This window comes from Acanthaster planci, linkage group LG02 (assembly GCF_054643075.1).
Source record: "Acanthaster planci isolate LZ-2023a linkage group LG02, COTS_SCS, whole genome shotgun sequence".
Taxonomy (NCBI): Eukaryota; Metazoa; Echinodermata; class Asteroidea; order Valvatida; family Acanthasteridae; genus Acanthaster; species Acanthaster planci.
This window is the reverse complement of record NC_141778.1, coordinates 9,543,388-9,565,925: the sequence shown is the minus strand read 5'-3', so window position 1 is coordinate 9,565,925 and position 22,538 is coordinate 9,543,388. Positions and strand designations below refer to the sequence as shown.

Sequence of the window (22,538 nt, the reverse complement as noted above, 5' to 3'; positions counted from 1 at the left end):
CATTTGTATTTGTTGTCACAGCTGGATGTCCATTGTTCACCTCAGTAGGAAAAGTCTACGTACAATATGGTAAGTCTTCTCAAACAGAGAGGAAGATTCCTAGATGGTCCACTTTAACTTTCATCTCCCCATCCACAGACTCCACATCCCGTGATCATCTTTATCTCCCACTTCCTGTCTCCATTCCCTCCTTTTTATCACCTTTCAACTATGTACAAAGTATCAACTTGGACATTCATTACAAGTTCATTACAAGTCCCTGCAAGTCTATCATGAGCTATCCAGTCTTAAGCCATGTCATGATCACAAGCTGTTCCAATGGACTGCCACGGAAGTATTCCTTTCTGGTTGTTCACCTTGGTTCTTGTGACTGGTCTGATGACTTGTGAAAGGAGTTGTGACTGGTCTTGAGATGGAGCCCTCTACATCTTAGTATTTGTTGCTGTGCTGCACCCTCCAGAAACGCTATAGTGTTTGCCTGTTAATCAGTGTCCTTCAGAGCATGGAAGATGAAAGAAGCACAAATTGTAGTTTTAGACGAATCACAATTGCTGGTCTCTGAAGCTCGAAATCCTAAGAATTTTTCAAAAATTTTCATCTCGTGTTATTTTGTATCTCTCTTCCAGGAGCAGCAATAGTAGCTTTCGAGGACCATGATGCAGCCATTACGGCATATCATGTCCTTAAAGATGCAACTTATGAAGAAAAACCAGTCACCCTCCTCTTCATTCCAGAAATCCACGTAAGGCTTGGATTCCAGATTTCTCTGTTACCCAGATGAATTCTTCTGAACATTCTCTGGGAGATTTTCCCTGAACTTAAGTTCTAACATTTTGCATTGATTTCTTGATGGTTTCAGATCGATTGCTTGAGACCTGAAGCCACACCACTTCTTCTCTTCATCAACGTCAAGAGTGGAGGATGCCAAGGCATTGAGGTCTTTGACATCCTCTCCAAGATGGTCAACCCCTACCAGGTCTTTAACCTATGCCAGGGCGGCCCACTGCCTGGGTAAGCAGTCTTGTCTTGCTGTAGAGCTGTGTGTTTGCATTGATCCTGAACGGAGTTCATGTAATTTGGCTGTGTCCAAAATTGCAACTAGGACTAGAAATAATATTTGTTCTGATGGAAGCCATTGGCTAGTAGCTGCAGCCACTTGCATTAACATTTGCGTTACTTGCAGCCTGAGCCAGTTGATTGGAGGTGACCGCATTGAGGAGCATTGTGCTGGCAGTGACACGTGAGGGCCCTCTTGCATGTCGAAATGCCCGGTAAAGGCCTGTTGTAAGCCTGGCAAATCCACGTGTATTCTGCAGTATCCAAATGGCATGCCTGTGGCTGGAAATAATGCCAGAATCTGTGGAAGCTATCAGAAGCTTCACACGGGTAACGTCCAGCCACAGGTAAGCACCTTGGACACTGCTTTACTCATCCCTCTTCCAATGACTGAATTTTCCCCTGTCAGGTTGCACGCCTTCAGTCAGCTGCCAGAATACCGCATCTTGATCTGTGGCGGCGACGGCACAGTGGGCTGGGTGCTGCAGTGCTTGGATGACGTGGGGCAAGAATCAGTGTGCAGCAATCCAGCTATTGCCATCCTACCGCTAGGAACAGGTAAGTTCACCTTAGCCCTCACAACCATCACTCCTAGAAGTGTATAGAAAGTTGTTCAAGATCTGTGGATCGGGGACTGAAGGGTTTTAAGCAGAATGTGCAAGGTGAGTGGATGGCAACTCTTTACAGCAAGAGGAATAGCCAAATTGAATCTTTGCAGATATATGTACGTATGACCACATCAGGTGTACGGAATAGCCACACCAGGTGTTTATACAGTAGCTAACAGATGTAGATGCACAAAGTGTACTAGACTAAGTTGCTGAGGCGGTGTTTCCTAAAGCATGGCCCTGACCCTTCCCTGATCCTTGAAAATCTACTGGGAGGTGTGTAGGAGATGTTCGAGGATTGAGCTAGATGCCTCTGGAAGACTTCAGCACAAACAATGTGCCGTTGAATTTTCCTGCACTGGTGAGATTTGGGGAATATTCCTTGCCAGAATACCAAGGGGAATTTAGGGTTGTTGATAGGAATACGCACACACAGGTGGAAAGGAACATGTTGAGTTACCTTGTAGATTTCCAATTCTTAGGGTTTAACCCAGTAGTACTTTATTCCAATGAATATTTGTCAAGGTAGAATTTAAGATGTACTTAAAGTTAGAGTAGGTTTGCAGGCTGATGCCTGTGTTAAAGTTTTCCACCCCATCAAGTTGTGTGTACAAGCAGGAATAGAACAAGTGATCAACGCGACCTCAACCGAAATTGAGTGGCATATTTCATATTTCTCCATGGCATAGCTGGAGTTAGTAAAGTTTTTCAAGAATTGGACACTGCACGAGTAAACAGGAAATCAGCTTGCCAGCCTTTGCCCTCTCCATAACCTCAGAGAGCTGTGCCACAGTGCCCTGTCAATGGGGATGGAGCTCAATCTGGAAATGTCAGCTTGTCTAGACTGGTCATCCCTGAGGACCCACTCCAGTGCCTCTTATGCTGTTTCTCATAGGCATCCAGCGTCCTTGCCCAAAATATCACCACAAGCAATACACATTAGACGAGTGTGCAAAATATAATTTTAAAGTAGCTATTTTTTTCAAGTGTAGTGTAGTTTTAATTTCCAAGTATCCAGTTTGAAATGCTTAACCAAGAGACAGAATTTTTGAGCCAGAGAGGTGGGAAAAAAATTACCTGACTTGCTGTCAGGGACTTGCTATAAAAAGCTCTGCTGTCGCTGAAGAAACGTGCATTTTGAACCAGTTAACGTCATATTTTCTCACCCGAAAAAGCTGCTGGGGACGGGTTTTTTACCCAAAATTCTTCAACCTTGTAATTGCACTTTGACCCAACTAAGCATGATGCGTTAGTACGTCCAAATCAGAAATGAAAAAAGGGTTCTAAAACGAGTGTACCGGTACCTGTCCTCCATGGAACTAATAAGGAATGTTGTTTGTGTTTACTCGTCATCCACATCAAGTGGTTAATTTACTTACATTTTCGTAGGAATAACTCCCTCTATTGTATGTGCAAAAGTGGTCCTTTTGTGTACTTCACAGTGTAGAATATTTGACAGTTGCTTTTTGAAGTGCAAGGAGATTAAGTATGGTCCTGTTGTAGCTTCACCTTTTGACTTTTTGGTGACCCCAGGTAACGACCTCTCTCGGGTCCTGAAGTGGGGAGGCGGGTACCAGCAAGGAGATGAACTCTTCTCATTCCTGCAAGCTATTGTAGACTCAGAGGAGGTCAAGCTAGACAGGTCAGAGCTCAGAGGTCATTTCTAAAGACAAATCTTTTTTTAACCATATCAGTGCAAAATAGTAATCTTGGCAGTTGCAAGCTGCTAAGCAGCAAAGGTCAGTTACATTTTGTCACCATCCTCTTGAAGAGGTGAATTTCTCACTTGAGTGTAAGATTATGTTTCAAGAAAATCGCATTTGAAGTTGGTCTCTTTTTCAAATGCTTATTTCTCCAGTATTTAGCATGCCTTTGGCTTTCGTAGCCAATGCTATTGCATGAAAGAGGGGATCCTAAATAACACAAAACCACAAAATAATGTCTAGAAAAGTTAATTAAGAGTGTTTCTTTTGTAAACAAACAGGTTTGTCTATTTCTGAAAATGCTAAAAATCATGTGACTTTTGTCTTCTCGTGAAAGCGTTTTTGGTTTGCTATAGCACGTACCAGGTGCAAACTTGTTACATTTGTAGACGTTTCCGGAGTCAAATTTGCCTCTTCGTGAAAAAGGCAAAATGAGTTTGCCAATGGTTTTGCCCTTTATCCTTGGAAGATAAAGTCGCCTCATCATGAAAATGCAAAATCCGGTTTAGTTGAAATTTGCCATAGGTAGATCATTGTAATTGGGGTGATTTCAGTAGATTTGGTAAGGTAAAAATGATGACACCAAGCTGTGGCATCACATAGGCTACATGTAGATGGTTTTGCTCCCCCCCCCAAAAAAAAATAAATTTGAAAAAATCATGATTATGGCCAAAGTGTCTCTTCGTAAAAACGGTGATGATTTGTTTGACAAAAAATCAAACCATAATACATAAAGTACATGATAACATCAGTACAATATTCCAGGGTCTGAGGTTCAAATCTTGTTTAATTCATTTGTTTAATTCACACCGGCTCAACAGGTGGACGGTAATCTTTGAAACAGACCAATCCAAGTTGATAGAGTGCGACAACAAGTCCAATTCCTCCAACAGCAGCTCAGGCAATGAGGATATGCCAAACATGTTTGTCATGAACAACTACTTCAGCATCGGCATTGATGCAGACCTCTGTCTGGGATTCCATATGGCCAGGGAGGAGAAACCAGAAAAGTTCAACAGCAGGTGAGTCAGACCTGGCTGAAACTGGTTGGAACTAGTTGAATACTGTTTGAAAACCAGTTGCTTGTGGTCTGCAGTGGCAGTGTATGTTTGTTTTGGTGAAATTCTTTGCTTTCAGCGCTGATACATGTATGGTTGTTGGTTTGAGGACCTACATGATCTAGGGGCAAACCACCACCTGACATCTTTGTGAGACAAACCTGGTTGTGTCTAGTTTGAACCTGTTAGATCTGAATTGAGCCAATTAAGTGCTGTTTGAACTGGCCCCAAAGAATACTTCAGGTGTCTTCAATGATGCTGACTTTGCTTTATTACCATGTAAATCCAATAAGTTGTCATCCAAGCTAGCTACATGGCAAAGTGGGATCAAGGCAAATACCAGAAACGGTTCATCACAAATACTGGTTGTCTTTTGAATTCCAAGAGATGGACAGCAATTCAGACTGAGCACCCTTTCTCTTCAGACTGGAACTCGAACAAGTGGACATTTTCAGTTTCTTCCTGGTATTTGTGTGCCTGCAGGCTGCATAACAAGGGCGTTTACTTCCGTCTTGGGATGCGGAAGCTGGGCCGGAGGACCTCTTGCAAGGAGCTGCAGAAGGAGCTGCGAGTGGAGGTGGACGGGAAACCGATTGAGATCCCATCAATAGAGGGCATGCTCATCCTGAACATATCAAGGTGAGGACTGCTGGCCCAGAGAATAGGATCTGGAAATGGGCAGGAACAGTCTTTGAGCAAACAGCAGTTAGGTTCCTGGATTTGTCATGTGGAATGAAGTGAGCTTGCCTAGATCAGGTTTGACCTGTGAAGAACAGCATGTTGAAGGCAGAGACATGGTTTCCTTCCATACCACTGGCAACATGCCAGTTTTTATAGTTTTTACACTCAAATACAAATCTGACATCTGTCTGTAAGACATGACTCAAGGTGTTAACAGAAAATATGTAATAGTCGTAAAGGGTTGATTAAATGTGTAAATTGAAAAATGCGATGTCTTCAGCTTTTCTGTTGTACGCTGATTATAAACCATATGATAGGAAAGTTTCACATAATAATCTTCAGTGAGAGAATGTGACAATATTTTTGAAACGTGCAGTTGGGGAGGTGGAGCCGACCCTTGGGGCGTGGACAGTCAGGACACAACGTTCAAGAAGTGCCGCCATGACGATGGACTGCTGGAGCTTGTGGGCTTGACGGGGGTGGTCCATCTGGGCCAAATACAGAGCGGGCTGCGAACGGGGATTCGATTGGCACAGGGGGCCAATGTAAGTCCATGACTGCCTCCAAATGTTTGGCTTGAAAAATGATGTATGCCTCTATGTACATGTAGGCCACTGTCTATTGGCTGCTAGCCACCTCTATGTACATGTAGGCCACTGTCTATTGGCTGCTAGCCACCTCTATGTACATGTAGGCCACTGTCTATTGGCCGCTAGCCACCTCTATGTACATGTAGGCCACTGTCTATTGGCTGCTAGCCACCTCTATGTACATGTAGGCCACTGTCTATTAGCTGCTAGCCACCTCTATGTACATGTAGGCCACTGTCTATTGGCTGCTAGCCACCTCTATGTACATGTAGGCCACTGTCTATTGGCCGCTAGCCACCTCTATGTACATGCAGGCCACTGTCTATTGGCTGCTAGCCACCTCTATGTACATGTAGGCCACTGTCTATTGGCTGCTAGCCACCTCTATGTACATGTAGGCCACTGTCTATTGGCTGCTAGCCACCTCTATGTACATGTAGGCCACTGTCTATTGGCTGCTAGCCACCTCTATGTACATGTAGGCCACTGTCTATTGGCTGCTAGCCACCTCTATGTACATGTAGGCCACTGTCTATTGGCCGCTAGCCACCTCTATGTACATATAGGCCACTGTCTATTGGCTGCTAGCCACCTCTATGTACATGTAGGCCACTGTCTATTGGCTGCTAGCCACCTCTATGTACATGTAGGCCACTGTCTATTGGCTGCTAGCCACTTCCCATAGATATGTGAGTTACATTCCAGCCCCAGCCAGTTCTTTCTAACACGGCCTTTTTGTGTGTCCTTCACAATTGTTCCTCATCCAGACCCTTGAACAGTGACACTGACATGATGGAGTCACTGAGTCGTAGGGTCCTGTGTTTTTCTCATGAGGGTCAAACCCAACCTGAGTCAATTTTCTTTGTTTATTCCCCTAAAAAATCATCACAAGTAAACCATGTGAGTTTCCCAGTTACAGTTTGTCGTTTTTGGCCATTTTCGTGGTTTGTGTTAATGCCATTGCTTTTGTCACTTCGACTTTGTACAGGAATCCCTAAAACAACATTCCAAATTCATCACATTTTTTTCTTGATTGTCATCTTTAATATGAATGGATGCTTGTATTATTGTTTAACCTGAAGGTGTGAACTTTACAGTAAAACATTGATTGTCTTTTCCCTGGGGGCCCTTTACAGATCCGCATATGGCTCAACACTGACATGCCCGTGCAGGTTGACGGGGAACCTTGGATGCAACTAGCTGGTCAGGTTGTGGTGTGCCGATCTGCATTACAGGTATGAAGCATCCCCACTCCTTCCACCATGCTCATCTCCACCCACCCTGAAACAAGTTTCAGATAGATGCCCCTCTTCCATACCAAATGCCAATGGCAAAGTAAGCGTATAAAATGTCAGGATACCGAATTGGATAGATCAAACTGAGAAAGAGCTGAAGTCAGCAAATTACAAGATTCAGGAACAAGGTCCAACAGGGTCATTATCTTTTATAGAGAAGACATCCAGGAATTTTAAATCAAAAGTTGGAAGAGTAAGGGTGACTTATCAAATTGGTTTTGTGCTGATTACGTGATTACTGAAAGTACAGTGCTGTTAATCAGGTCATTGAGGAACTAGTCTAAGATGAAGTCCACACAGGGAGAACAAATCAGATGAAAATCTTCTTTCATTTGTTTTTGGCATGACAGGCCACCATGTTGAAGAAATCCAAGTTGAAGATCAAGCGCCGAAATACCGAGCCTGCCCTGAACAGCAATGACGGACAGACCAGCCCCCGACGAGAGCAGGCCAAACTTGTTGCCATGAAGAGTGATGAAGGGGGTCAGGTTTGAGATTCCTTAAACCCCTGCCAATAACCTCATTAGAGGCGACTTTTTGGCCGCCCAGATTTTTCCTTAAAAGAGGAAAAGGTTGACACCCTTCTTCCTCCACCCTCCTCCCAAAAAAAGGAATTGAACAGACTGGCCAGAACCCTGGATTATCGTGAGATTTGGGGAGTCAGACTTTGATTCCATTTGAAAAGACAGTGAAAGGAATTGAATGTTAGCTTCACCCAGTTACACTGGATGATGGTTGCTGTGGAGATGCCGTGGTAGCCAAGGATACTGCCAGTTTTTTCGTGCAATGAGTAGTAAGGATTGATACAGCATCAGCAAAAAAGATATAGAATTTACTTATAAATTCATGTGGAAAGTACAATAAATTATCTAAATTTATAGGTATAGCCAAAACTTATTTTACAGACTTTGTGAGCATGATGATAATTAGGTTTACTTGAAAAAAAAAATCTCTTGGCAAATGTTCCACAGTAACAGCATTAGTAATTCGTGCATGTCACATATTGATATTGACAAAGTACTATTTACTGATTTTCGGCACCAGATCTATTGCTTTCCATTTTTGGAAGCATACTGTTGTTGCACCGTAAGACGTTTTAGAAACCAAAAATGAGTTCCCTCAGTTTTGAAAAAAGAAAACTAATTGTGGTAATTGTTCTGTGAACTTTTGTATGGTTTTGGGAATTATGAATGGAGTGGTTACTTACAATCTGATATTCAGTGGAAGCTTGTTATCTTTTTGGATAGCAGTGACAGTCAACTTTGATCTTTTAAATTTGACATTTGCAAAAACAAATCAAGTGTCAGAAAACTTGTTATGCAAACAAACACTCACACCCAACTATTCCTTTTGCACCATTTATAAACTTAACTTTTTTTAAAGAGAAGTGTAGAGGTAGTTAATACGACGTTACTAACTGGACAAGAAATTTTGATTTTAATGGACTACTTTTCCTTCCTGTAGATACTCTAAATTAAATGATAGTTTATCGTTGAGAAGCTGGTCTTACTCATTGTTTACAGAGAAGTTAAGTAGCTGTAGTTTTGTTCTATTAAATTCTCTATGATGCTTGGTTAATGCCATTATTATTTCTCCATCAGGGAAAAAACTTTAATATTATATTGTATAGTTGTAATTTTGATTCTCACTCGAATTAATTCCTTGACATACTGCAAAACTAAATCAGTTAGGAAGTCTTGATGGTTTCATAGGAAGGACTGGTTCATCATATTTCAGTTGTCTGTAGACTGCCCTGATAACATCTTACTCTGAATAAGAGACTTTGGTTTTTGTTGTGGCTTTGGCTTAGGCTCCGGTTTAGGCTCTGGCCTTAGATTTTACTGTAACTTTGAGTTTTGATGTACTGTTGTGGCCCTGACATTGGATTAAGCTCAGCCTCTGACTGCAGCTTAGTGGTATGACTGTGGCTAGGGCTTCTGCTCTGTCTACTCTAGCAGCTTCATCCTTGAATCTGCAGCCTTAAATGGTATGAATCTGCTGGCTATGTCTACCACGGTTGCTTCTGATCTAATCATTTCTTTATGACATCAGTGATCCACCTTTGTTTGTTTGTACAAGTCACTGAGATTGTTAACGACTTCTCTTTCTGTGTAGCCCAATCAAAATATGGTGCCTGAAAGAGGCATGCTTATTGTCCAGTTGGGGGGAGGGGCTTTCAGACCAGTGACGTATATGTACCATCAAACAAGTCATGACAAATCCTAGCCAGCCCAGATCTTCAAAATCCACTAGGAGCTTTTAGGCACACTCTTCAGAATCAGGGAAGTCAGAGCCTGTCACTTCTTGGGCATGATGTCTTGTGAAAGTAGACAAAGTAATGCATTGTAGTGGCTCCTACATAGTGGTTGCTGTTGGAAGATTCAGGGATTGGCAAAAATGCTTCAGGAAATTAGTTAAAAGACAGTCTGCCTTGTAGTAATGGTAATGAGTCTTTATAAAGAGCGCAAATCTAAGACACAAGGTCTAGACTCTGAATATTATTATCCCTGGCTGTCAGGCTGGTAAACATTCCTAAAACAATCTCAGCTCCCTAAAAGTATACAGCTATACAGCTCAATGCTGCAATGTTACGTGCAAACAGCTAACAAAAGTCATACCTAAGGTATCTGAACTATTTAGCTTAAAGGTGACATCCCTAATTTGGAATTATTCCTAACAAATGCACCCAGTAATATCCAGCACCGTGACTTGAGAGCAGTGACTTCCTTTAGTAATGTCAGCATGTTATCAGCATCAGTCGCAGCCCACTGCTGTATAATGCCTGCTGCTATATAATGTACACACATGTAGTTTGTGTGTGCAACATTATTATCGGTAAGCATTTTTGCTTAGCTCAGGTCTAAACCAGGCATTGCTCAACTGTAAAGTTAATCAGTATTCCCGTTACCAATTTATTCTTGAAGGTTACAAGTTTTAGATTTGTAACTTGCAGTGTCTGCAAGACATTTACTTTTATTATCGTGGGTTTGTTCTTGTGTTGTTGTTATTGGTCAATTTTATGCTTGTATTTGATTTTCAAATTGTACCAGTTTTATTTTCTTGCTTTCAAGGATGCTGTTGTTTGTTTGCTTTGATTGTCTGGGAATTTTTGGGGGGAGGGGTCATGTTTTTGTAAGGATAGTGGTCTTGACCTTGGAGTTTAATTTTGTCGGTGGGTGTCATTGTGGCTGATAAGTATGACATTCTGTGATATGTGATGCACTCAATGTCACTTGTCATGAATGACACCTTTCGTGCCACCTTCAATTCCATCAGCTGTCACTGGTTCGGCATGCGACAGTGCTGCCATCATTAAAGTCACTATAGCGTCTTGCTTTTAGCTGTTGTATCATCAGTTGCCATTATGTGATGTCACTGCTGTCACTGAAGGCTGGTATGTGTCACCCTCTGATGTGACTGATGTTTTGTCTAAAGTCACTGATGTCATTGATGGAACCTGTGTTGCCCTGATGTCACTTAATGACCGGTGTTACTACAACAAGGTGACCCAAGCGTACGCAAGCAGTTTACTTTGTGCAATAAGAGTCACAGATGGTTACGGAAATACCTAGGTTCTGATGATTTTTCTTATTTCATAATTAATTTGTATTCATAGTTTTATGTTATTTCAGATGGACTTTTACGAATTCCAAGACGTGAAACTTTTTGTGTCCTGGATACATGTTTTTTCCAATGTAAGCTGCAACATTATTCCATACTTATGGGTAATATGTTCATGTTAACATCACTCAAACTTAACTGTTTACAGCTTTGCCCTGGCAAGGCCAAAAAAAAACTGTGAAATTGCCTGCTGCGTCGCAGTCATTTGAATAAATTTACCAAATTTGTATCAGCCAGAAGGTTGTTAGCAATACACTTACTTTTCTGCTGTTCTGTATGGTTAGAAGTCTGCCTGCTTCCAGTGACTGCAAATAATGTGATGTCTATTTTATGAAATGCATATATGTACTTGTATTTCCGTTACCTTGATCACTAATAACTTGTTCAGCTACCTTAAATGAAAATCAAAAACTCGGTTGATGCAGATTTTTTTTAATAGCAAAGTGCATTTTCAGTTGTAAACATAGAATGACCAAAGTAGCCTTTTACAACCAACCAGTGAATCTATCCCGAATTTCAACATTTCTTTTCCTTTTGAGAGTCAGAAATCACATGGAAATATTACTAAGGAATAGTTTGAAAATCAGTCATAATGGCCGTAGTGATATAATATTTGGGCAGAGTAGTGTTAATTAAAACCAGCTGCAACCCATGTGATTTAAGGACCATATCTGATCCACATCATTCTTTTGAGCCCTGTGGTAGCAATGATCATAGAAACAGACCTCTCTTGATTCATGTGCTTTTGTGTTGTGGATCAAAGAAACTTATTCAGTCACGTTATAAAAGTAATAATGGTGTAGTTACTTGTGTGATAAATGCTTGGTTTTTTTGCCGTATTCTGTATATTTCAGACTCTTGTTGGCTTTTCTCTTTCTTTAACTTAATACTATGAGGAGGCGTAAACATCCGTTTTAGTTGTAAAGTACTACAAAAGCAGCTCGAATGAATTATGATATGAAGAAAAAACTATTTGCAAGTGTAAATAATAATTATAATAAAAATAGATATTGCAAACCAGATAAACTTTATCCTAGACTCTATGTTTTTTCTCGTAAAGGGAAGTACTAGTTATTAGGTGTAAGTATGAAAACTCGAAATAAATTTCTATGGATGCACTGGTCAAATGTTTTTCACGCTTATACTGCTGTAACAAACAAGTGACATGTAACGCACGTAACTGTGTAGATTGTGAATAAGTACTTTTTGATGGCAGTTACCGAATACTCGATTAATTGTGACGTCAACAAGCAAAGCCATGTATTATTTGATACTGGTGTGTGACTATTTACGCCTGACACTGTGCGCCGAAACATGCTGTTGCATCGAGTATTCGATACTGGTATTCGACTTTACGGTGACTGACTTTATCTTCTGGCCGCTTACAGTCGGATATTGTGTAATGATGAGATTATGTATCATATTCTATATAATTTTTAAAATTAGGCTGGTTAGATTGTGGCACCGAAACCTGGGTCCGAGGAATCAATGGAGAACTCTTTGTCCAGTGGGGCGACAAACTTTCACTGCGAAGTGCGTGATACCAGTTTTGCAAGGAGTCCCAGCAATGACGGTGTTTTCATTGTTTTGTACTCGTGTAGACGAACACGACCCTTTGTGGTGCCACGTGTATATATCCTGTGTAAAAGAACAGCGCAGATCAGTCGTTCCATCAAACAATTTATTGCGAGCTAACAAAGTTCACATGAAGTATAAGATTGCCGGCATGCATTTGGAATGCCCAGTTTGGGCAAGTGGAAATCTCAAGTTCTCTTACTCCTTAGATTCTGTTTCAACTCAAGATTAGCGTTATTTTGTTAGTCTTACTTCTAGTCATCGCTCCGTGAATACCTGTTTTGGCAGTTGTCGTTTTAATTTCATGGACCACTGTCTTGACCGTTTCTGCTCTTAAAGACTAGCCCACTAAACAACGCCCGTAGAATTTTACATCTTTCACATTTTGTGCCGCTTTTTGTGAACGGTCCGTGATGCACCGCATCACCCAGACCCAGATTACCCTCTCTCAACATTTTGGCATTTGTAACTCCGTCTACCTGTTTGTCCACTTGTCTTCAAACCAGCTGGTATCTGAATATTTTCGAGTCCGTCCCTCTGACTGTTTGCCATCAAACTTTGGGTTGGTATATTGAGAACACCATTTTTCCCATTATTTCGGTTCAGTTTTCAGTGCCACAATCTAACCAGATACTCTTTTCAGATTTTGTCAAATGTAAGAAATAAAAGTAGACCGTTTGTATTTATTGACCAAAAACGGTGTTAGACGTGACTAATTATTATTGACTTTTATCTTGTTCTTCATTCGTTCACGAACTTGACGGTAACTAATGATAGAATTAGACTTCTTATATAATTCAGTCTGGATCTTGTTGATTAAAGTAAATACTTTAGTTTTAAAATGGCGTTGTTGTCTGAGTGCAACCTCGTTCCCAGTGAAGTGGGTCGTTTCTGTAAGTGGGATCGATCGTTTCATGGAACGAAGTTGTATATCCACTGCCTATTCATTCCTATTAAAAAGAGAAACTTTCAGAAATGAGAAATTTGGAATTTTGACGGAAAATGACAAGATTTTGACACCGATATTACGTCATAACGAGAATAAAGACCCTACACAGGTGCGTGTGCATTGCTTAAATGTACAACAGACTATTGTATTATAATAACGGTATTACGTAACTTGGTACTGTGACCTTTGACCTAATATCAGGGTTAGTGGTTCATTTGAATGCACTTTCGAATAAATAAATTCTATGGTTTTAACTTGAACCCGTTTGAAAGTGTCTTGTATTCGTGAGTGATGGTTTTTGTGCATCGTTTCGTGTTCTTGTTTTTTTTTTCACAAGCCTTCGGGGGCGAACACTGAGTATAACAGTGTTGTAAAAACACGTCGGGCTGGGCAAAAAAATTCGAAATTAACATCTCTACGGCGCAAATCCTTCCTGGGAAATGGTGTTGTGCGTGTATTCCAACTCCATTCTATCCGCCTTGAGGAGAAGCACCCCCTCATCGATTGAAAAGAGCCATATTGGTCGGGAGTGTTCGTTTTGCTGCTAGCGACACGACCGTAATGCAGGCATGTCATAGTCGTTTGTGAACCAGCGAAAGGAGCCTGCGTTGTAAGGAAAATTGCACACTCTCTTGGTCCAGCTCCAGGCTCATTGCTACCTTTAGAAAAACTTTATACCTAATTTGCTTTATTAGTGTCCAGTGCTTTTTAATGAGCCTTCGAGATGCTCACGATTCAGCCAAGTGCAGTTTGAAACAATTCTAAGCCTGCAAGACGTCGAGATTTGTTCGTTGCGCTGAAGCTTAAAATTACAGGGCACTTAAGCTTCAGCACAACGAACAAAATATCTCGACGTCTTATTGGTTTATCTACCACCATGGTGAAATCAGATGGGGGCGGTAATATGAAGTTTCTGTCTTTCTTTTGAGGGGCCATTCAAGTTTGTTATGATAAGTTAAGCATAGCAGAAACCGTTTTCTAACATTTTATGTACTTCATCACAGAATTTGGTGTTCTGAAGAAAATAATGTTTGGCACTAAAAATGACAAATTTTTAATGTTGTTTGAACAGCTCAAAACCTATGAGTGGTTTAGAAATTCAGCGTATTCACATATTCTTGACAAAACAGTAACCCTTGGTGCTGCTCGGCCGCTCACATCACAGAATGTGTGACTAAAATCAGTAGGGGGGAAGGCAGATGTTTGTCAAGTTAATTTTTAACCAACCGTGCGTGGTCCAGTGCTAACTATACTCTGCTAAGCAGGCAAAGTCAGTGTCAATACATTATTGATTCAACCGTGGCCAAATGTTTACATTACGCCCACGTAAAATTATTAACAAGAACGTTTTTTTTTTGGCCGGCTGACACGAAGTGTAATATTTGCACAACTTTGCACGTACGAGGGTTTCACCACGTTTGATACGAAGAAACGGATGAAGCAAGCCGGTGGTGTGGTGTGTCTGAGCGTGGCCGGGGGAATCAAGGTATTGTATTTTCCGATGTTTCTACTCTAAATTCAAAGCGAGTACACAGGATCCCGGTTAGTGTTACATTTTGAATTGACTTCACAGAGTTCCGAGATTAGTTCCGAGAGTAATATGACATGGTTTATTTCTTCGCTGAAAGTTGGTCCTCTTAATTTCTTTGGAAACCGTTTTTTACACTCCTGTGACAATTTGATAACTCGACATTTTTGCAGTTTCAATTTACCAGCCCTATTTTTACACCACGTTCTCATCCAATCAGTAATGATACCTAAATGACTTTCCATTCGGTAGTCTGAAGTGCATTTTTCATCTTTTGACAAATCCCATTCTTGATTGTTTAATTAACGAAATTTACGCAAAGTGAGGGATCTCATAAAACAATACCCAGTTATTCATGTTTAATCCGTGATCGTCCTTTCGTCTGTTGTTCATCCACTGCTTTGCATGAACAAATTAATTAAACGTCCACATTTACCTAATATTTTAATTACATTGCTATTCGTTCTGCTGTCGTTCAGTTGAATGCTGTGCCGGCCCTGGTGCCTGCAAAGAGTTTGCAACACGTTGACCTACCAGAGTGTGCGAAATCTGTCGACCCTTTCCGATTGCGCATCGGGTCGACAGATTTCGCGCACTGTGATTGGTCAATGCCTTGCAAACTCTTGGAGGCGCACGCATACCTGTTTTACATATAAGGTGGACATTCCTTTGTTCTCCTGTGATTAAGGAAACTTGAGGAAAATGCTCCTTTTTCTCCAACTAGGATAACTCCTTCGAGCTGGATTTTCGATGATGATTTCCTGGACTGTTCCACTTCATTTTGCCACAGATAACCTTGACCCCAACTGTGAAACTGTTTTTCAGAGAGGGGAAGACATTGTGTGGACGTGTGCGAGTCCACACAACGCCATCAAACCCTTCGTTATGTGGACTGCTTTTGTGCCGAGGTCCACACTATGTACACCACGCCTGCATACTATTGTGAAACGCCCGTATTGTTTTGTGATGAAGAGAATACACACGAAAAAAACTATTCACTGACAAGGCTTACAAAATCGTGCATAGCTCATAACACTGAATGCTCAGAGCGTTTTCAAAACGAGTGGATTCGGCTGAGACTTTGGTATCGCTGGTGCCATCCATTTAGCGATGCAGTGTTTGAAATCACCTGTTCAAGCTCTGACTGGAACCAGCGAAACCTTTATCTATTAAAAGCCGAATCCACTCGTTTCGAAAACGCTTTCATTGTGATGAAAACGGAACTGTCAATTATGCCAGATTTAGGTCTTACCATGCCCCTTGACACGTAACCCGTGACCATGTGGAGGACTAAGTGGTTCCAGTTTGCAGTGATGAGCGCCCTCTACATGGCCGTCTGGCTGTCGTGCTCAATCATCGCTCCTTTCTTTCCACCAGAGGTACAAAATTAAACTTGCTTCAGTTACTAGTTTTCTTTTTCCAAGACCCCCCCCGTTTTCCTGGTTTAAGATGTTTTGTTTGAGGAGGATAACCTCTTTCAATCCCTTCGACCTGCCAAGACCTCACAATTCAGCAAAAGGAGGGTCTAGACTATTGGTCCATTAATAATGAGCCAATGAAAATGGAAGATTAAAACGGTATCCGAAATGGGCTTCCATAGCTACGGCTAATGTATTTCCAGTGGAGCGAAGACCTAAACCTAGCTCTAGACAACAGATTTGGACGCAGCCTTGCTGTGGAGGAGACTGTTAATTTCTTATGAACTTTTTTCACTGGCTGTCCCTCTTCCAGGCAATCAAGAAAGGAGCCAATCAGACGGCAGCTGGTTTCGTTTTTGGCGCGTTTTCGATGACATCATTCCTAATTGGAACGCCGTTCGGTCGAGTTGTAAGTTGAAAATAATGTGGTCGAGATGAAGCAATTTCCTCAAGAAAAAAAATAGACTTTGTCGAACGACACGCTTGGTTTTAGGTATGATTATTTTATTTAGTATTGAAATGCATGTGATTTTGAAAAAGCTTTCATTTTTGTGCTGGTAGATAGATAATAGTTGTTTTTTATTTTAATCATTTGATGTCCAAAGGTCTCGAAGGTAAACGTTAAAGTCATGTTTCTTATCGGCGCAGGACTGTGTAGTTGTACAAACATCATATTTGGGTAAGATAATCGACTTTCATGAAGCAAACAAGAGTCTTGTTTTCGAATGCAACTGCCTAGAACATGTATAAACGGCTTAGCTGTCAAAAAGATCTTTCAGGGGTCGACGGAGCTCACGATGTATTTTCAATTCTTTGAATTTCGTTTTGATTGTGACTCCACTCATTGGATATTTTTTAATCCATGTTCCTTAGCCTTCTCGATAAGATCCAGAATGGTACCCTTTTTGTAACGTCAGCACTATTCATGCGCGCCATGGAGGCAGTGGGCTCGTCTGCTGCCATGATTGCTGCCATGGCAATGGTTGGCGGGAAATACCCCGAGAATGCACCTCAGATGTTAGGTCTGTTGGAGATGTTCTCTGGATTGGCGTTTATGATGGGACCAATGATTGGATTGATACTTTATCAGGTATCTTATGACGCTATCGATTGATTTTTCAGGACTACTATGACTACATTATTCATTAATATTCCAAATATATGCAACCTTTCATAATTTCATACACACAGTTTGAGTTGTTATACTTTACAGCCAAAATCCAATCTTATGTTGTATAAACGTTGCATTTTTCATTAACCTGTAGGCAGGTGGTTATGGGCTTCCGTTCTTCTCCCTCGGTGGACTGTGTCTGCTACTTCTTATCCTCAACGTCGTTGTTCTGCCTACCAAAGGTGACAAAAACTGAATCATTAAACGAGCAATTGGGACTAGTTTTGTTGCTATCTGCCAGACTTACAGGATTCGGTTGAATGAAAAACAAGCTGTCCAACACCTGTGTCAGGACAGATCGGGTTCTTTTCTCGAAGTAATTTATGCCCAAACGTGACGCAGTGTTATCATAATCGTGGCGTCAGTGACGTCAAACTCTCTCTTTTAAACCAAAGTTGTAACTAGACAAGAACTGCATTAAGGAGTAGAACAAACACAGGTGTGCACTTTGCATTACCAGAAGGTAGACTTGACCTAAGTTGGAATCTCAGTGACGCCGTCGTTTCTGCTTTGGAAACATATTAAGAACACGTGCCGTTACTTGCTTCGCGCCCTCTTGGTGATTGACCTCTTGGTGATCACTGATTGCTTTGAGTTCAGTTCAGAAATCCCGACTAGACGAATCTGCCAACCGTTTGTACACAGCGAATGGCCTCACCTACCAAAAGTGGTAGCACCAATCACATCGCCGGACTTGTTTTTGCGTCGTTAATACCTACATTATAATGAACGAGTCTACAAGTCTGACTATTTTGATTGGTGGAAATTCCGTTTAATTATGCAAGATCATGTCGCTCATAAGCAATTATAAGATAATAACTACATATCACCAACGGGGTCCGATTGGCTTATCCGTCAAGTCGGACTTTAGTGACGTATAGACTTGAATCAAGTCGGACTTACGTTGCTCTTCCTTAGTCAGCCATCCCCCTTCAGCCGGTACGCACTAACGGTCGTCGCGCTCAGCCCGGCAGCTTGCATAACCCTTATAAGGCGCCCTCATTATAGCCTTTATTGTACAACGTGTGTCGTACGTCACCAGTCAGTAGCTCAGTTCTGGCGGCTAGTTCTCGTATGTTCACGAACAGCTCAATTTTGTTGTTCAAGGGTCGGCCGCTCGAACGCCGGGAACAAACAACCGGTTATTGCTGGTAGTAGGGGCAAGCAATATGCAACATGGCGGCGGACATGTAAGTTAAACGAGAGTTAATGTTTGGATAGGCTTTAAACAGGAACATTCATTTCTGTGTTATGGAAAATAATTAATGTAAAATTTGCAAAACTCCCCATTGTCTGTGGCTTTGGAAGCCATCTCTCTACTTTTTGCAGCTGTTCAAAAATCAAAATCCCACGAGTTTTTTTTCGAGCACGAGAACAAGAAACCCGTGTCAAGAACAGGCCGCCCGTACTCGACCGTCAACAAGTCCGACTTGACGGATAAGCCAATCGCACCCCCGCCGGTGGTAACTATTCACAATTGCATTTGAACCACATGATCTTGCATAATGCATATGGAATTTCCATCAATCACAGGAGTCAGACTTGTAGACTCGTTCATTATAATGCAAGTATGAATGACGTGAAAACAAGTTCGGTACTGTGATTGGCTGCTACCGCTGTTGGTAGATGAGCCCATTCGCTGTGTACGAATGGTTGTCAGATTCTTCAAGTCGGGATTTCTGAACTGAACGCATAGTAACAAGTGGACACAAGAAGGCGCAAAGCAAGTAACGGCGCGCGGTCTCGTTCGATGTGTGGCCAAAGCAGAAGGGTGCAGTCCACTAATTCAAGCCCTATTGAAAACAGTGTAAAATCAGCACTGTTCAGGGCCCAATAGCATGCACGCCAACATCCCTGAGATTTCTGAAACACAAATGAAGTTATTGTCTGGTCACTTATCTTTCAATTTCTTTTCAATTTTTTGTGGGTTAACCAATTACATTTTTAATTAATCCCACAAAACAAAATCACCCCAAAAAAGTGATTTTTCCGAAGTCTGATTGCAGCCATTTTTCAAGTGGCAACCCTCAACTTTCTGGGGCACTTGGGACCATTTTTCAACCGTAGTTTTTAGCCATTTTGCTCTCATATGAAAGATCAAAGACCCAGGGAGTTAATCCTGGCAAGGATTTACACAATCTCACCATTTTGGGGGCCAAACAATCTCCTTGTTCAAAAGATAATATTGGGGGCACTTTTAATGCTAATGAGCTGGCCAGAAATTCTCACTTGAATTAGTGGTCTGCACCCAGAAACGAAGACGTCACAGAGATTCCGACTTGAGTCAAGTCTATTGACGTATGACACACGTTGTACAATGAAGGCTATCAAATGAGGGCGCCTTATAAGGGTAATGCGAGTTGCCAAGCCGAGCGCAACAACCGTGTAGTGCGAATCACTAGGTAGTGCGAATCACTAGACAGAGGTCCTGGGCATCGCTCCGTTAAAAAGGGACATCCGATCCTGCAATGTGGTGCATTTTAAATGTCCAAAAAGACAGGCGTGACTTTCGTTTCGTAATTGTTTATAACTGATACAATGAAGAATTCACAGAGGATTAGAAGGGTCGTTCGAAACTCCCGACAGGAACCCGCATGCTTACATCAATCTTTCTAACAGATTTCAAGTAATATCTGAGACTTTTTTTAATACTTGGTAGCGTTCGTCAAACCTAAAATTGGAGAAAGCTTTGCGAGCTTGCTTCGCATTCCTGCCATATGGCCCATCGCCCTAGCCTTGCTTGTCAGCACAGCCACCCAAGCCGTCTTCAATGTCGGAATCGCCTACCATACCCAAAAGGTTTGTTCTGATGGCATATTACCACATGGCCCCCGTTATGCCAACTTCAAAAACGAGGATGCATTAATTTTGGTGTTATTTCCGATGCGATTTCGCCGTACGGTTTCAGTCTTTATAGATGCAGCAGCTGTTGTGAAATTAGAACTTAACAATTTGACCAAAATGTTTTATAAGAACATATATATTAATAAATCACGTTTACTTTACATAAGAAAAAATGCTCTAATGAGACCATCCCTGCTCAGAATGAGGAGCAGTGATATCCAACAACACCGTAGGCTTGTTATTAAAATAACAGAAAATAATAAATACTAGAATATTCTTCCTTTTCATCAAAATGGAACACAGATGTCCCTTGATATTTTTTTTTAAATTCTATACCATTCCAGGCGGGCCTATTATCAGCGGATAATGCAGGTGTCGTTTTCTTCATTCAAGGTGGTTCCTACGCCCTCTCAACTCCGGTGTTCGGTTGGATGCTTAATAAATTGGTAATAATGCGTTTACTGAGATAAAAATTATTGTCAAGAAGGTATCATGTAATTAAAAGGTGAGCTACCGAGATATTTGTCAAGTCCGTGAACGGCAGCTTCAAACTGTGATTGGCTCCAGATTTTATTTTGATAGAAATCTGCCGTTACACCCTTCAACATTGACAACAAATTCATACACGGTTTTTCAAATAAGATACACTTATCTTTCCAATCCATTATTTCTAACATCAAATAACCTCCAGTTGAGGTACTACTTGGTAACAACTCGTCTCATGCTCATTTTTGGATGCGCTGTTCTTGCTGTCTCATTTTTAATGATTGGCCCGTCTCCATGGTTACCATTTCTAACAAGGTAGGCTCAGGTACAGTTTTCAGTAGTATAGAAACATACTTTTATATGGTACACCTTGCGTTGAATGACGCAAATATGGGTGAACAATTTCTTTAGTTTTTGCTGGAGATATTTTTGGTTTAGAGATTTTCTATGCCACCGCTCGACCAATTTTACGTATCAGATCAGTGCATGTGTATATGCTTAATTTAATGTACTTTATTGTACATGTAAGAAACAAATGTGTGGCCTGTAAATTACCTGTGAAGGTGTTTGTTTTTTCCAGTAATCGCTACATTCTAATTGTGTCATGTACCCTGATTGGACTGTCTATGGGCTTGGTTTGTGTACCCAGTATCATGGATATGGTCTTGAGTGCACAGTAAGTGGTTTTAAGTATTCTGCTTCCGTTGACATCCTTAATTCATTCTGAGTCAAGTGTTATTTTTAAATGTCTTTTTTTATTTTAATTTTGTATCCAGAAAAGCATTCACTGAATCAAATTTCCAAACTAAAATAAACGAAAGCAACAGCTACAAACCTGAAATGCAAATAGTATCCACAGCTCAGCTCAGTTTTTGAAGTCTAATTTTAAATTTATAACATCAGGCGACCAGGATGTAATGATTTGCATAGCATGCAATGCATATAATGCTATACTCACACATTGGAATTCTTACAGCAAGATTCCAAAAGTGATCACAAAATGTTGCCCTTCTATTTATTGCAGGTGGTACGGATTGCAGGGTGGTGCAGCAACGTATGGAATGGCATCGGGTGTATTTCTCAGCTGTTTTCACTTAGGGTTAGTATTAACAACAATTTTAAAAAAAAGCGTGAACTGGCTCGAAATGGAAGCATTTTGGTTTGGTTTATTTATTTCCCATACTATACACAATTTAAATGATATAAGGTAATGAAAATAAATGAATGAGCACGACCTCATTCAAAACGACACTCTCAGTTTAAATACCCAAAATAGTATTTAAATTACATGTAAATCCGAACTTCAACAGACGAGTGCATTTCTTGTTTCCAAGGGTGCTTGTGCAGTTAGATAATGTTACAAATTAATTTAAGAAACAATGAGTATAATCGGCCATCAAATGATTTTATCTTATCCTTCTGACCGATTAGCTCCTTCTTGGGGTCGACGGTAGGGGGCGTCCTCATCGATCGCTACAAGTTCGATTTGACAGCGAGTGTTTTTGCCATGTGCGTTCTGACAACGGCTGTTTTCGTGGCTGTGACATTTGCATGGGAGTATCAGTGCGGGAAAGGGTGAGAAAAAATAAAGAACTTAGAAGGGTCCGTCTTTACGCATTTCTGTCGTGTAACAGCTATTGCGAATATCTCTGCAGCCCTAGTTATAGAATTGTAATATTAAGATTGATAATACAGCATTCTCACATAATTTTTCACAGGGATAAATCTTGGACCATAAATAAATCGTAAGGCTTTGAACACGCAGGTTTTGCCGCTATTTTGCAGGAGAAGAGAACCTTGGAAACACCACCCAGTGAGCAAAGCGCCGATCGAAGAGACTGCAGTGTCCCTTTTGTCACAACCTCGGGACCTAGACGGGCCAGATGAAATCTGTGAATTGGCCTTCTATGAGCTATGAGGAGTGTCACTGATCTGTAGTTTTAAAACGCCAGTCG

At 41.2% G+C, this 22,538-nt stretch overlaps 2 protein-coding genes across 10 annotated transcripts in view; both read left to right on the top strand.

The window, feature by feature from the left end:
* The window catches only part of dgkq (diacylglycerol kinase theta), a 76,151-nt gene extending 62,755 nt beyond the window's left edge, over positions 1-13,396 (top strand). For all 9 annotated transcript variants that reach the window (XM_087148501.1, XM_087148495.1, XM_087148490.1 and 6 more), the window contains 10 exons: positions 22-69; positions 627-742; positions 860-1,011; positions 1,466-1,614; positions 3,198-3,306; positions 4,189-4,389; positions 4,909-5,064; positions 5,483-5,651; positions 6,833-6,931; positions 7,342-13,396. In XM_087148501.1, coding sequence (XP_087004627.1) covers positions 22-69; positions 627-742; positions 860-1,011; positions 1,466-1,614; positions 3,198-3,306; positions 4,189-4,389; positions 4,909-5,064; positions 5,483-5,651; positions 6,833-6,931; positions 7,342-7,485 — 1,343 coding nt within the window. In that variant the 3' untranslated portion in view covers positions 7,486-13,396. The remainder of the gene's footprint in view (positions 1-21; positions 70-626; positions 743-859; positions 1,012-1,465; positions 1,615-3,197; positions 3,307-4,188; positions 4,390-4,908; positions 5,065-5,482; positions 5,652-6,832; positions 6,932-7,341) is intronic.
* A 1,124-nt stretch (positions 13,397-14,520) lies between these two features.
* On the top strand, positions 14,521-22,505 carry LOC110987660 (MFS-type transporter SLC18B1-like). Its single transcript, XM_022250578.2, has 13 exons — positions 14,521-14,622; positions 15,904-16,043; positions 16,396-16,491; positions 16,688-16,761; positions 16,956-17,172; positions 17,348-17,435; positions 19,913-20,052; positions 20,442-20,543; positions 20,789-20,898; positions 21,164-21,259; positions 21,608-21,682; positions 22,015-22,158; positions 22,369-22,505. Exons 2-13 carry the CDS (start codon positions 15,945-15,947, stop codon positions 22,499-22,501), a joined length of 1,374 nt encoding a protein of 457 aa, XP_022106270.2. The 5' UTR covers positions 14,521-14,622; positions 15,904-15,944; the 3' UTR covers positions 22,502-22,505.
* Positions 22,506-22,538: the final 33 nt, after the last annotated feature.